General features: G+C 33.9%; 1 protein-coding gene across 2 annotated transcripts in view; it reads right to left on the bottom strand.

The window, feature by feature from the left end:
* Nucleotides 1-16,717, bottom strand: part of HOMER1 (homer scaffold protein 1) — a 163,835-nt gene that overhangs the window by 27,393 nt on the left and 119,725 nt on the right. For both annotated transcript variants that reach the window (XM_051991805.1, XM_051991806.1), the window contains one exon: nucleotides 4,395-4,551. In XM_051991805.1, the coding sequence (XP_051847765.1) occupies nucleotides 4,395-4,551 (157 nt within the window). The remainder of the gene's footprint in view (nucleotides 1-4,394; nucleotides 4,552-16,717) is intronic.

The raw sequence follows: 16,717 nt of genomic DNA, 5'->3' as shown, positions 1-16,717 counted from the left end.
ATAGGGAATTCTAAAATTTTTGACTGTAAAATATAAATATTCCTATTTAAAAGGAAAATAAAAAAACTTTCCAAAAAAATCATGTTACTACAATGGGAGCTATCTTATAAATTGATATTTTAAAAGAATGTACACAAAATATATCAAGTGGCACAAATGAGCAAGCACAAATACAGGAATACAAAAAAAGGGGCTCAAATATTCTGGAGCAATGTCATGAAGACTTCTTTTTAATGGTAAAAAGAGTTTTAATGAAAAAAAATTTTAAGCTATGTGTAGAACAAGAAGATAAAGAAGAAAGGAAGAAAATTATTGAAGAAGATGGTGTACTAGTTAAAGAGAACAAAGACACTGAAAAACTACTCAACTCCTATTTTGCATCTGAATTCTCCACTAAAAAGAACAGACCTTGAATGAGAGAGAGCACAACAAATATAAAGAAGGAAATGAATCTCAAAATAGCAAAAAGAGAGGAGTAGTAACTGTAGTCACTTAGATGAGTTCAAGTATTAAGGACCATGTGAATTAAATTCCAGGCTATTGAATAAAAGAAGAAAAACCCCCAAACCTCACAGATGTGACTAGGGAATCAACATTTTGATTCTGGGAATTTTTGAGAAATCATGGAGGCTGGTGCAATGTTGAAATACTGGAGACAGGCTAATAGTATCCTGTTTTTTTAAAGGGGGAACTTTAAAATTAAAGATTGATCTTAATATTATTTGATAAAAAAATTCCAAAACAGGTTAACAAATAATTTATTAATTATTAGGGAAGAAGGATAAATATTAAAAACTAGTATTCGTTCACAATGCACATGTCATCTTAAATTATTATCATTTCCTTTTTCTGACAGGTAGATCAAGAAGGTGTCACTACAACTCAACTTTAAAAGGGCATCTGACAAAGTCTGTTAGGGTATCCTTATAAATGAAATGAACTATGAGCTGAATAACAGTACATTTAAGGGGCTTTAGAGCTGACTGAAAAACTAACCAAAGTTCTCATTCATACCTATCAGGTTGTCAAAGATGACAAGTGAAGAAAATGACAGTTGTTGGAAAGGCTATTAGTAGAGTAGAAATGAGCCCAAGCATTCTGGAAAATGTTTTGGAACAATACTCCAAAAGTCACTAAACTGTGCATATCCTTAGACTCAGTAACACCCCAACTAGCTCAGAGACAGAGGAAAAAAATTCAGATGCAAAAATTATTTATAGAACTTCTGGTCTGTTAGACCCTGGGTCTATCAGGGAATAGTTTAACAAATTATGATCAATGAATGGAATGGAAGATTATTGCTTTGTAAGAAAGTTTTCCATTAGTTATCCAAATTCTAAGCATCCTAAAGGCTAAGTAGCTAGCTTGCTTCCTTCTTTCCTTCCTTTGTTCCTTCCTCTTTTCTTTCTTTCTTTCTTTCTTTTCTTCCCTTTCTCCCTCCTTCTTTCTTTCCTTCCTTCCAAATCTTCAATGGTTCACATATTCCTATCATAGTAAATCCTAAACTATAGATATTAGGATATCAGACTTTTATAATTCTAGGAAAATATTATTATAAAAATAGACATACGATCTATTCCTTTCTTCCTCCTTTTCTTTCTCTTCCTCCCTTCTTTCTTGTTTTCCTCCTCCTTCTGTCCTTCCTCTTCTCTGTCTCTTTCTCATTCTCTCTGTCTCTCTTTCTCTTCCTCATCCCTCCCTTCCTTGTTTGGAGGCAGTTAGAGTTAAGTGACTTGCTCAGGACCACACAGCTAATAAATACGGGAATTTGAATTTGAACTCTTAGACTGGCATTCTATCCACTAAACTATTTAGTTGCCCTATGACTTACCTTCTTCCCTCTTCCCTCCTCCCTCTCCTCTTTCTCTGAGGCAATCAGGATTATGTGACCTGCCAAGGGTCACACAGCTACTAAATGTCTGAGGCCAAATTTGAACTCAGGTTTTCCTGATTCCAGCGCCAGTGTTTCTATCCACTGTGTCACCTGGCTGCCCTGTCGCCCCCATGACTTCTCAAACTCTTTCATACTCCTTTCCCTGAATTCCTATAGTATTAACATGACATAGACTGACATGTACCATGGAAACAGAAGCAATTGCCATTAAATATGCTCACTTCCAGTTCTGTGAATTTTTTTTCCCCTGAGTGCTCTCTTTTTCCTTAGGGGACTCAGAAGAGTGCTAATTAGATATTTACATTTGCCAGGGCCTGTTCATTACAATTCCAAAAATGAAGACACAACTGCAGGATGGATGCCAAAGGGTTGACCCACCTTCTGAGAGGGAGTTAATGTACTGAAGTTGTAAAATTTTGGATACTGTGAATGTAGGAGTTTGTTTTGCTTGAATATATATTTTTATTGCAAGGGTTTTCTTTTTATTTTTTTCAGTTGACCAGAAGAGGTGATAGAGAGATGGAGGCTTAGAAAATTTGTCAAAACAAAGATAAAACGAAAAGGAAGGTCATTGAAGTACTTTTTTAATGTACAGAAGAGAACAAAGCAAGACAGCTTTTAAAATTATGATTTTTGTCATAAACTTGTAATACAGACTTGAAATTTCAGTTATAATTTTTTCTACCATATATATGGATATGTTTGTCATGTACTATCTGTGTGACCCTGGACAAGTCACTTAATCCTGTTTGCCTCAGTTTTCTCAACAGTCAAGTAAGCTAAAGAAGGAAATGGCAGGCTAAGATAATTAATCCCAAATGGGATCATAAAGAGTTGAGTACTACTGAAAAATAACTGAATTACAAGATCAGAATTTTTAATTTTTTAAATTATTCTGTGGAGAACAATACAGAGGGTATATAAATTCCCTAGGTAACAAGAAGCTACCTGTCTTTGTCCAGCCCTTTAATTCCCTCTCTATATTTCTCAACACAGACTTGGCTCTGATAATCCACAGACATTTTATCTGTCATTCTGAACAAAGCATTACTTCTGAAGATCTGTATTCAGGAGTCTTTCCTTCTATACATTCTGTCCCTAATATTCAACACCAATTCTGAATGGACTCAATCACTAAGCCACTATCTATTTGCCCTTGCTCGTATGTTTCTTTCTACTTGACTCTCTCAATAATTGTTACACACTGTCACAAACATACTAAGAGATCAGATCTAATGTCAAATTGCAGTCATCAAGGTCAAAAACTTATCTGATGTTCTTTTATACACTGGGGGCTTAATAATACTAAGAATGGGGGCCAATTTTCCATACATAACTGTCTGCCTTCCCCCCATGATTTTGATCTTTAATATAATAGTTAATAACAAAATAATTTAATGGCAATCACATACTGTCTTGCATTCTTACTAAGATAATGTACATTTGTCTTGCTTTTCCAACTATATTTATGAATTCCTTGATGGTAAAGATTTCTATCTTAGACTTCTTCATATATAGCGTGCCACACCTCTAAGAAAACACTGTAATATATTAGTTGATCAATATATTGAGCAAATTCAACCAATCAATAAGCATTTGTTAGTCACCTACTACGTGACAGGGACTGTGCTAGCTAGGAATACAAAACCAAAACCATTCTTTGTTTAAGAAACTTATATTCTACTGGGAGCTAGCATTAAATATGTTTCTTGTGGGACAGCTAGATGGCACAGTGGATAGAGTTCTGGTCCTGAATTAAATCCAGCCTTAGACACTTAAATACTTCCTAACTGTGTGATTCTGGGCAAGTAACTTAATTCCAATTCCTCAGCAAAAATAAATAAATGAAGAATGTCTTCTGAACCAACAATAAACACCAAAGTTATTAGGGCTTTCTTTCCGCTCTTCCTCTCATTTCTTTTTTCTATCTCTTTTCTTCTTGGTCTTCTCCCCCAACCTATAGGACCTCTTAAATCTTACTATAGTTCTGAGGTTGCCATCCTTCCCAATTTGTATAGGATTTTGTCTCTGCCACACTTTTCTGAAAGGCTGGTTTGCAATTTTTTTTTTTCACTTTTCACTTGGAAGATTTTATTTCTGTAGCTGATTCCCAGCAGGGACTTAAGAATGGGCTATGTGGAGAGATTTCCCAGTCTGGTTCATAGGTTTATTTTGGACTTTAGTACAGAATGATCCCAAAGAACCAGGACATTATTACAACTTTTGTCAATATGCTTACCACCTTTATCATAAACTTGTCCCTTTCTTTTCCTCTTCCTCTCCCTCTCCTACTCTTCTCCCCTACCTTACATAGGCAGGATAACACAACTAATTTGTGGAAACAATTTTCTTCAAACAATTTAGGCCATATAATCCAAGCTATATGTTTTGACACCTGCAAAATATTCCCTGGGGACTTAGCTGTACAATATGTGTGTTCCACTTTCCTGTGACTGCGGCAACCTACTGGTTTCACATTCTTAAATCTATCAGAGCTTACCCGTTTGTGTAGGCGCTCGGCTTCCTCCTGATAGGCGGCAAGTTGCTGTTTCCATTGTTTGACGTTGGCAGTGGACTCCAGCAGTGCTGCCGTGAGCTTAGCATTGTTACCTTTGAGTGTGGCCAGTTCAGCTTCCCAGTGTTTGCTGATGGCTGAGCTAAAAAACATTTAGAAAGAATACCAACCATTACAATACGATAGGTTACTGTCACCCTCCAGGTACTGCGAGTAGTACTCAGGACCAAGATGATTGAATTTAATGAGCAATTCAAATACAAATAATTCTAGGAGCATTAAAAAAAATCATTCCACTGAAACATCTTCAGGGAAGAAAACTACTGCTTTAACAAACAAATAACCTCTAGTTCAAATTCCTAAAGTAGTCAACTCTAGGGACTATTTTATTCTTTAGTTGAGTGGTTCCCTATTTCTGCAGTTACTGAGACCTACAGGAGTGTTTATGTGATTACTTTCAGGGAGTAAATATTACACCCTGAAAATCACTTAAAAACAGAGCAAAGCAGTGGATTGTATTCTTTAAAAGATAATGAAGCCTGGGAAGACCAAATAAGAGTGACAATTTATTTTAAAATCTATATTTAGGTATCCAAACTTAAAGTCACTATGGTATGTGCCATGTCATTTACTCTTTTGCTGCTCTGTTCCATTTTTTTTTAACACTTAGAATTTTTAAATACCAAATTTGGTCTCAAAAATTGGTTTCTAATTGTGTGTCATTGTGGAAGTAGAGACTGATACTAATGATCCAGATTTCAGAGATAATTTCAGATTTTGTTCTCCTTCTTTGAATTTAATGTCACACTGGTCAAGTAATATTCCTTCAAGAACGGTAACAAAGAACATTCTCTATAACAAAGACAATTCCATTAGTTGTGGAGAGCTTCCTCCTGAGAATTTGTTTCTTAATTTCACCTTAAAAAAAAAAAAGAATTAGTTCATTAAGGGAAATTAGTTTATTTTTTTTTGTTATCACTGAGAAGTCTGTTTCAATTGCTGGATTTCTGCTAACCTTTTCCTACTTAATTAGTGATGCTTCAAGACTTCTACTTGAATCATCTCCCTTAATTTTGATAAGTCATTTACACCACAGGACAGATGTCCTGAGAGCATTCCCTTTGTAAAAAAAGGAGTTCTTAATTCTTATTATCAGTATTTCTACAACTGATTCCTTAGTTTTTTAAATGAAATTTTATAAATGAAAGAAACCTCAGGAGTGGATTGAAGATGTATAGGGCTATGTTTTTAACACCTAATTTTTCATTTTTGAGGACACAGCCCTTTTTATTTTCTTCTTTTGAAAAAATATTTCTCAAATAATATCAAGAGAATGAAAAACAAAAAAGTTATTGTTATTCCTCTTTTATTCTTACTGCCATCTATAATCAGCTTTTCTCAATTAATTAGTAAGATAATTAAAGGAAGAAAAATATGAAAGTTGGCCAACTCTTGATACTTAGTACTATTTTTAATTCAAGATAATAAACATACTTTGGGGAATTTTAACTACAGGGTTCCCAAAAGATCTAAGACTAAAAATTAATTCAGTGAAAATCAATTAATTTATTAAATATCAACTAAGTGTCACATAGTGTGCTGGGTATTTGAGGTATGTTGAGAAAAGAGAGGTAGTACCAACTCTCAAGAAATTTAGTTTCTACTAAAAATAATAGTAAAGTTAAAGTACATGGGAGACTGGGTAGTTCACAAGGTCAACTAATATAGTAGCATAATATGCATGAAAAGTTTCAGAATAGCCCAGTTTTTAAATTAATATTATTATTAAAAAGCAAAAATTAAAATGAAATTTAATTCAAAAGTTTAACTTATTATTATTTTGCTTTAATTACCTAACAAAGGCAGAGGCAATATAGCGCAATGGATAGGGAACAGATCTTGGAGCCTAGAAGATCTAGATTAAAGTCCTACCTTTGCCCCATCCTGATTGTGTAACCCTGGCAAATCACTTAACTTTTCAGTGCTCTAGGCAATACTCTGAGATTATATTTTATAGAGAAGGTGCCAGCATGTTTTAGTAGATGATATTTTCTTTTCTGGCAGTTACCTATTCCAGTGAAATCATAGGTCTAGTCTCTAGACCAACTTAAAAATAGACTTATCAATCCATCATTTTCTAAAAATCAATTTAATCTTCTCCAGGAGATACAGAGTATAGACACATAAATCTGGCATCTTCTCATATTATTCATTCAACATAAATCTTCCCTATCTTTGACAAATGTTAACAGAATAACCAGTTAACATCCAAATATAAAATGTTGCAAGATACTCAACAATTCATGTTAAAAAGAAAAAAAATACATTAGGTTAAAAGGGCTGAGTTTCTGTATTGATAGAATAGATTGCAGCCTAAATGTGATAATTTCAAAGACTGATGGAAGGCTTACCACCATTACTATCTCCCCAAACCCCAATCAACCTTCTCAATTTTCCTGCATCCTTGCTTATACCTGAACTTCTTTTAATGATGGGCAAAGTGCATCAATTTACAATGAACAAGACTACAATGTAATTACTCTTACAAATTTATATTAAGAAAAATAACACCACCAGAATCTTTTCCAAGAGCAGGTTTTAATAAGGGACTGAGGTAAGAAAGCTCAAAAGCATTGGGGACTTGGGGATGAGTAAAGGAACAAATCAGGCAGACTAGAGAACAAAACTTTTTTGTGGCTGAAGGATATTGTAGGGTAGAACAAATTATATGGGGCTTTAAAAAACTATGTAGAGAAAGTTAGATTTGATCTAACATCTTAAAGTGGGGGGGCCACTGAAAATTCTTGAACTAGGGAATAAGACAAAAGTGATGTTTAAAAACCACAATCCAGGTGTGGTTGTGATGACTACTTAAAATTGGCCATTACCAGTAAGAACAGAGAATTTATTTAACAATGGAAAAGTGGAAAGCCTAGGAAGAGTCAAAGATGCCTCCAAAGTATCAAGCCTGGAAGACTGAATGAAGGGTGGTGACATGAACAGAAATGGGATAATTTATTGTTGTTAAGGAATAACTTGGATACGAGAAGAAAATTATTATGGTCCAATGACATTTTTAACTTAGTTTTCTTATAATTAAATTTTTCCTATGCTAATAGATAATTCCAAATTAAAATTTTAAAGCTAGCCTCCATAGCTTTAGTAGCCTTAATACTCATTTGACTGAAACACAGAGAAGTTAAGTGATTATGGTTATTTAGCTAATTAGTAGCAGAGATGAGTCCTAACCTAATTTTCATTTCTACTAGTGTACTAATACTCAAAATAAAGCAGAGCATATTCAAACACCAGATCAGGTGTTCTTAACCTTTTTTTGTGTGTCACGGACTCTTTCTCAGAATAATGTTTTTAAATGATTGAAGGAAAGACTAAATTTTAGTTAGAGGTTAATGTAGAAGAAAAAACAGATGTAATTTTTGTCCTATCCCATTCACAGACCTCCTGAAATCCATGTTGACTTGGATCCTTGAAGACTCCAGGTTAAGAAAACATGTTCTGGATGAAGATGATTTTTTTTCCACACCGACTTTTCCTTACAGAGATGAATTAAACTTCAATCTATTAATCAATCATGAAATACTCCAAAATGATACCTGAAACCTTATCCAACTAATTTAGTAATCCATCATACAAATTCAACTCTCTTAAACTTAAAAGTTACATATACATAAAACACTTTTCATTGTTTTCAACCAGGTCAAGAAAAATAAATGAGAGTTGTTTTTTTTTTTTTTTTCATATGCTATCTCTAAGGAGTTTATTTTATAGTCAAAACAAAGATCTCTTCAGGGAATATAAACTCATTCTATATACTGAATTTGTCATTAAAATAATGTGATCTTGGGCAATTCCATTAACTTGGGCCTCAGTTTTCTCCTCTGAAAGATGAGGGGATTAGTAATAATAATAACTAACACTTGTCTAGTACTTTACTATATGCAAAGTACTTTATACATATCATTTCATTTTAACTTCACAACAATCCTTGGAGGGTTAAGCTAACTAGTTAGCTATTATCCTCATTTTACAGATGTGGAAAGAGAGGCAAGTCAAGGTTAAATGACTTGCTTAGGATAAGAGTTTTGTTGTTCAGTTGTTTCAGTCATGGCAAAGATACTGGAATACTTTGCCATTTCCTTCTCCAGCTCATTTTACAGAAAAGGAAATGGCAAATAGGATGAAGTGTCTTAGGCAAGATTTGAATTCAGGAAGATGAATCAGACTCTGGGCCCAGTGCTCTGTGCACTATGGTATCACCTAGCTGCTGGTTAGCTGGTTAATTGCTATCCTCCTTTTATGGGATAAAATAATAGAGGCAAAGACCAGGTCTAAGTGATATACTCAGAATTAAACTAGGTAATCCTTAAAGTCCCCTCCATCTGAGATATTCTATGACTTTATCTTAGATGCTGTGTTGATGAAATCAAGTATCTGACCAGCCTCAACAACCCCTTGGAATAATGATTAGGACTTCAATTTTTCACCATTCCTAATCTAGAACATTGTATGCACACAAAGTAAATATTCATGCTCTCCATGAGAAGACTGGCTTTGACTACAAGGTTAAAGGAAAGAAAACCCTTCAAATTTCAATCTTGTTAACTTGCTCATCCTTAGATTTTACTTTTACAGCCAAGTTAATCTCCTGATTGTTTTATCCTCTGACAGGGTCCTCATTTGCTTGCTTCTGCATCTTGATCCTATCAACATCCCTTATCCCACCCACTCCCATTTCACTACATCCTTCATTTTAACTCTCAGTTCCTATCTAACTCCATAATCCCTGAGTCAGCTCTTCCTCTTCCCCTCAATGAATGGTCATATTAATTTATCTTCTTATTGATCATACTGGTTTTACTCCCCTCCCCCCCATTAGAATATAGGCTGCTTTGCTTATAACCTCTCCTTCAATATGCACTTCCAAATACCTTGTACAATGTTCTAAAACGCACAGACATTGTTACTTGAATGACAAAAGGATTGAAAAAAATTATAGGTGCTTATTATAAAACGAAGGCAAAAAACGACCTATAATTAACAGGAATTTCATATGATAGAATACCAAGTTTTAAGAATTGATCGGGAACTACTGCAAATAACAAAATGGCAACCTTTTTTAAATTCTTACATGAGGGACGCCGTACTAGACTTACTCAGTTTCTTGACTTCCATTTTAAGGCAATCACGCATGCACATTTCATAAGATAAGAAGTATTTCATCTATAAAATGCTGTAGGATCTGGGACTTGTAGAATCTACAAAAGACCGTTCAGTAAAAAGTTAGTCATTCCTGACCAAGATCTTTTATTTGGATGCATTTTTACAAATTAATAGTTGCTGGTAGGAATACTTTTTATTTGAGCGGTCTAGGCAAATAGATCTAATGTCAATCAAAATATTTCAAGCAACTGAATCTTTTTGCTACATGGCACCCTTCAACTAAAGAACAAGCTGACATATTCTACTATTTTATCTCAAATCTATAGAACTTTTAATACTGAAATTTGGAATGTAATGTAAGAATCCCAGATGGTATAGATTTAAGGCACAAGAGTGAAAAAAATACTGCTATATTTCAGTGTTAAAAATATAGATATAGTAAAATAGCAGAATATTCTCTGTACCACAGTTCCACTTGAACATACTGTTAACTGTGATCAAAACTTTTAATAAAATTAATCTTTCACATATTCCTAAGACTTTGTCCCTTCCAGTAAGCATATTAAAAATAGCCCTAGAAATTGGAATTATACTAAAAAATTCAGTGACTAAATTGTCCTTTACCCCTTGACACACAGATGCCAGGATCTTACACATGCTTACATACAAGAAAGTCCCATATATAACAAAATATTAATATTGGCACTTTTTACAATAGGAAAAAACTGGAACAAGTGAATGCTTATTGATTGATGTATGTATGTACATCATATGTAACAAAATATTAATATTGGCACTTTTTAAAATAGGAAAAAACTGGAACAAGTGAATGCTTATTGATTGGTAAGCAACTAAACAAATTGTGACATACAAATGTAATATAATATCAATGGATCCTAAGAAATTATAAATATGAAGAATTCAGAGAAGGATGGGAAGATTTATATGAACTGAGATGGAATGAAGTTGTCAGAAGCAGTAAGAAAAACAATATATAAAATGACAAGGTAAGCAGAACAAAAACAAAAAAAGCTGAAATGCTATGAATTTAGAAAGTTAAAACTTGAGATGTATTTTCCTTCTCTTTTTGCATAGATGTGGGCTTATGGGTATAGAACACAGACTTGGCTAATGGATTGATTATTTTTGTTGGATTTTTTTATTTTTAAAAAAATTATTATAAGGAATGGCTTGCTTGGCACATGGGCATATTTATTCAGAAAGGAATATATCAATAAAATTTAAAAATATGTATATATGTACATACATATATGTGTCCACACATAAATAGATAATGGTATCTCTAAAGTCAGTACAATTTTAGGCTTGAAACACCTTTATGTGTTTGTGTGTATAGGTATGCTTACATTTATAACTATGTAATTATAAGTCCTTCCAATATTTATATTTATACCAATATGAACAGTGCTGGGAAATAGGAAGTCAGATTTACCATGTCTAGACAGAATAGTTATTTGTTCTCTATGCTGTTAATTTTTGTCCACATGCAAATAGACTGATTAAAGGGCTAATAATTAGCATTTCTATTATGACTCCACAGGCACTTTGGGAAGTACTTTACAAATATTATTCTATTTGATCCTTACGGCAACCCTGCAACACAGATGTTAATATTTCCATATTATAGCTGAGGAAACAGGCAAACCGAGGTTAAGGGATTGCCCTGGATCACACAGCTAAGGATGTGTCTGAGGATGGATTTGAATTCGGATCTTCTAACTCCAGGTACAGCATTCTATTTAAGGCATTCCTAATGCCACCTTGAGGTGTGCAATAACAATGGAAAAAGTAAAGTAATTGGGGAGCCTTGGGGAATAGTGACGAGAATGTTGAAGGACAAAAAGTGGATCCTGGATAGAAATGGAATAGACTCACTAAGACAACAAACATTTATTAAGTACCTACTGTGTGCCAGGGCACAGATAAAATGAAAGGAAAACAACAGTATCTCTCAATGGATCCTGGAATACAGCCATAGTTAGAAGGAAATGGAATTACTGAAGAAGATGCAAAGTCACTGTCATCCTACAAGTACACTCCCAACTCTAGTTCATTTCAAACACCCATCAAGTATCAAGAATGTGTGAAACTTTGTGAGAACCAGATATAGGCAAAGTAAAAATGCAAAGGGCTGTATGGTCTTTTTACTATGAAAACTCCAAAAATAGTTGTATTTCAATATGGAAACCTACAAGCAGCTGAAATAAATATCTTTTTGTATAACAACAATCGCCTATTTTACAGATGATAACCCCCCTCCCCCCCAATCTGTGGTTCTCACAGTGATGAAATGACAAGTCCATTTTCTGACCCTCAAATATATAGTCTACAAGTAAACAGGAACAACACCGCTTCAAACATTTAAAAATTCCACAGGTTCTCAAAGGGGTAGGGGGAGGGAAGGAAAAAAGAATATGAAAGTCAAAATTTTAAAAATATAAAAAATGTGTTAGTATGCAACTGAGAAAAAGAAAAGAAATATTAAATGTGTATATATATATGTACATATGATGAAAAAAATCCATAAGAGAGGCTAATTAGGAAATTGATAAATTCATGTGACTCTCTTAATCTGTTCTAGGTTATTTTGTTTTTCCTCCTAAGTTAAAATTTGCATTCTTTCTCTTTAAACTGACTCTAAAATATCAAACTCCAAAGTACAGACTTTGTTAGTAATCCCAGATCTTTGGGAGCACAACATGACAGCTTCCTACCCTCTGGCTATAACTTGTTTCTTGAGTGATGTTGGTATCTTCTTTTATAGTATATGGTACAAAACACAAATGAGAAAAAAATACATTTTTGATCATCTGTGGGCTTCTCTTTTTTTCCCCCATTTTCTTTGCAGCTTCTTAGTATTTTTCTTTTATTCTTGAGGTATAAAAACTGTTCCTCTTAGCATATCTATCACAATTTCACTTTCATAGTAGATTTCAAACAAGCAACCTTGAAGCACTCTTCCCCTCATGTGAATTCTCTGAAGTGATAATTCTTATGTTCAGAACACCTTAACTCATTCCTTCTGCAAAATCAGTTTTCTACTCTTTCATTAGCAATCTTAAGACACATTTTTTGGAAGATTTTTTAAAGTGTTTCTAACTTATGTACTAAGGAAGTTTTTTTTTTTTTCTTTAAAACTTTTAATTTGATAACTAAGCTTTCTTAAAAGTCTGGATTTTGGGGTCATTAAAAAATGTTGAGTTAAAACTGGTTTCTATTTTGTTCTCTTTTACAACTAGAGGAGTCAATCTTACAGTTTTTTTTAGAGGCTGGGGTATTTTACATTGCCACAATCTGCTGTCATTAAAGTCCAGTAGATTATTCAACTGTAGAGATACACAGTGAGTCAGAAGGAATCTGGAAAAACTACCATGATCTCATGTTTAAATATTAGGATCAGGACAGAAAGAACATTGGAACATCTGTTCTTAAGATTGTTTGGTATAGTTCCCTTTTAAAAATGGCCAATGGTTTCCTGTTGGTTTCTGATGGAGAAGAAAGCTAAGGAAGTTTAAATTGTTCCAAAAATAACATTTGGAAGGTACTTTAATCAAATATGTAATTTTATAGTTCTACTTTTCCTTAAGCTCCAGGTCTCTTTGGGAGTGCTTGCTGTATTTCACTACATTATTTAAAAATCACGGAGAAAAAAATCAAGAGAATCAAATCTAGGCACAATATATGAGGAAAAATAAGCATTCATTATCTAAAAAGTATATAACATGGAATGATAAATATATACTTTTTAAAATTAGTTATAGGGGAACAAGAGTTAACTATTCAGCTTTGTTTACAGGGTCCTGTACCAATCATAGTGACCTCCTTATGGGCAGATCTTATTTACATATGGTGGCACAAACACATGCCCTGTGCCAATGAGGTTTTAAAGGACATCTGCTCTACCCTGTGACTTGTTAGAAAGAACTTAAGCACTTGTTTTCATTACAGGCTTTTGGAGTAACTAATCTGTGCAATATGTAAATACTTTTGTAGGTATAAAATGAGTTTCTTTGGACTAAGTCATTCTAAGTGTAGAAATTATTTTGAATTTGAAAAAGCAGGAACATTTTTGTTACTGTCTATAAATAAATAGATTATATATTTAGTCTACAGGTAAGAATAATACTAAGGATGTGATCCAGAATTTGCAGTTTTTCCTGCTGAACTTAACTTAAAGTACATGTTTATTTGGTTAAATAAAATAGCTTAAAAGTCTTATTTTTGTTCCCTTTCTAATACAACTGGTAAATAAGTAGGGCTATTCAACTGAATTTTATATACATATACATATACATATACATACATATATATATATATATATATATATATATATATATATATATATATATATATATATATATATATATATATATATATATATAATTCCTTTACAGATGTTATCTGTCCTTAACTTGTGGTTTTACCTATGTGAGGAACTTTCAAGTGTGAGCTTCTTCCCCCTAAAAGGTTAAAGGACTAGCCAAAGGTCTCAGAAAGAGTATATGTCAGAGATAAGATTTGAATCCATGTCATTCTGGTATGAAACCCTGTCATTAATTTTTAATGAAATTATACTATTAATCTGAAAGAGTGAATTTATGAAATTAATATATCATAATATATAAATATAACAGTGAAGAATGTGCTTATAGCTTCTAAAAAGTGAAGAATACATTTATCTATGGAATTTCAAAAGCTATAGAATATCGAGCTTTTAAAACTGTAGTTCTTGACCCTATATGGGTTCTTGTAACAAGTTAAAACAACAACTTGCTTTGAAATTATGACAGTATCAGTAAATGTTTGCTCTGTTTATCTATTTCATATGCTGATATATCTAGGGTTACGTAAAAATTTCTTTGGCAAAAAGAATTGAGAATAGAAAAACTTTAAGAAGCCCTGGTCTAGAGAAGTCAGGAAGACTTGAATACAAAACTCACTTCTGACACAAACTGTGAGACCCTTGACAAATCCTTTAACTTCTCTCAGACTTAGTCTTCTCATCTGGAAAATGGGGTGGTAATAATTATACTCACCCCCACCCCAAGTTGCTGTGAAAATTAAACCTTTCAGGGTTAGCTATTATATTCTTGGCTATTATATCATTATAGCTTTATACTAAGAACATATTACAGAAAGAATTTTCTTAAACAACAAAACTGAATAAGATGACATTTTCTGACTTTTGATTTTTAAATTATTATTTTATTGCAATCAAATTCACTCAAATTGTATGTCCTATGATTTGAGATAAAGACAGAGTTCTTTCTTCAAGTACTTTAAACTTCAATTTATTTTGGATAGAGGTTTATTAGTCTCTTTGGAGCAAGACAAGGAATATGCTCATGTGATAAGATTTTGTCATCAGATTTTCAAGTTGATTTTTTAACATAAGGAAAATGAAGAGAAGTGGGGAAGGGAGGAAAGGAGGAAGAGAAACACAGAAAGACAGTCAGAGAGGGACAGAGACAGAAAGACAAAGATGGAGGAAGAAAGGAAAAGACGGGAAGGAAGGATGGAAGGAAAGAGGGAAGTAAGGAGGAGAGGGAGGGGAGGATGGAAAGAAGGAAGGAAGAGATGTCTTAAGGAAGGGGGGGGGAGGGAGGAAAGAAGGAAAGTAAAAAAAGGAAGGAAGGAAGGAAAGAAGAAAAGAAGGCAGGAGGGAGGGAGGGAAGGACGGAAGAAAGAAAAAGAGGGAGATAGGAAGGAGGGAGGAGAGAGGAAAGAGAAGGGAAAGAGGAGAAATTAGGAAGGAGGGAGAGACACAAAGGCAGAGAGACAGAGAGAAAAGAAGAAAAAGGGAGGGAGGAGAAGAGAGAACCAGAGTCAAATAAAGTCAGAGAGAAAGACAGAGACTGCGACAGAAAGTGCTTGCTAGTGCAAAACTGGAGTATGAAACAAAATTTTTCCTGTAAACTATTAACATTCTTTTGTGCATAAAACTCCCTTTCTAGTCCAGTAAGAAACAACACCCTTTCTTTGAAGTCATAAAGGGAGAACAACTGACATTCCATTGGTCCCTACCTGTTTCTAAAGGAGAGTTCTATATGCTGAAAAAGAGAACATAGAAAACTTTCTGCCTAATAGAGGGCAATGAGATGGACTACTATGACACAGTATTCCTCTCCAGCTCTCTGCCCGTTCTCAGTCTGGAGCCATGCTCTCAAAGTGGCCCAGTGATTGAAGAAAAAGTGGCCCAGTGATTGAAGAATGACCCGTGGGTAGAGACAAAAGCCCATTCTCCCGGTCCTTTTTCAGCTCCCCAAAAGGAATTTTCTCTGATAACCTCTGACTGGCTATTGGGGGAGGAGAGGAGTGCGAATAAAAGGGTAGAATTCAGTGTTTTCTTTCCTTTCTCTTTGAAATGCTCCAATCATTTTACTGATGTAATTAAATACTGTAATCCATTTCAGATATTCAGTATGCCAAGGCAGGAAAAGGGCAGGGCAGCGAGAATTCCTGTGGCATTCTTTTAAGTGATAAAAGAGTAAGGGGCAGAAAAGGGGATCCCTTTACTCAGTGCCATGTGTTCTATTTAGTCTCATAGACAACATTCATAAAAAATCAGTATTTGTACTATTTTCATCTCACACAAAAACTAAAGATTGGAGAAACAAAACAACCAGGCTTTTCTGAGAGATTTATATACAACATTATATTAAGTTAAACTACTAGGGGGAAAAGACTTCCAGAAAAATAGTTGTGTGTGTTTTTTTTAATATACCAAATGAAATAATTACATTTCTTTTGTGTCCCAGGTTCCTCTGAATGTATTTGCAGGCAGTCTATCAATTACCTTCAGGTTTGTTTTTTTTTCTTACTGAGTATTATGTATAATTTATTCAAAGACACAAAGGAATATTCCAACCTGTCCATCTATTAACTGAATTCAGCAGCGCCAGAGGCTAAAAGTGAAGGTATTTTCCTTCAAAAATGGGTCACTGACGGAATATTAATTCTAAAATCTCTAAATCTTTGTGGAAATTTGGACCTATGATTTTTTCAATGTGGGGAATGACTTTTGGGGAAACTGTCCACTGAATAAGATGGAAAACTCGTCAGTAACAATTTATAGTTTTAGGGAGGTACTTATATATACTGACAGG

The sequence above is a fragment of the Antechinus flavipes genome, chromosome 1, assembly GCF_016432865.1.
Source record: "Antechinus flavipes isolate AdamAnt ecotype Samford, QLD, Australia chromosome 1, AdamAnt_v2, whole genome shotgun sequence".
Classification (NCBI taxonomy): Eukaryota; Metazoa; Chordata; class Mammalia; order Dasyuromorphia; family Dasyuridae; genus Antechinus; species Antechinus flavipes.
The sequence above is the reverse complement of the archived record's forward strand: the minus strand, read 5'-3'. Positions and strand labels throughout refer to the sequence as shown.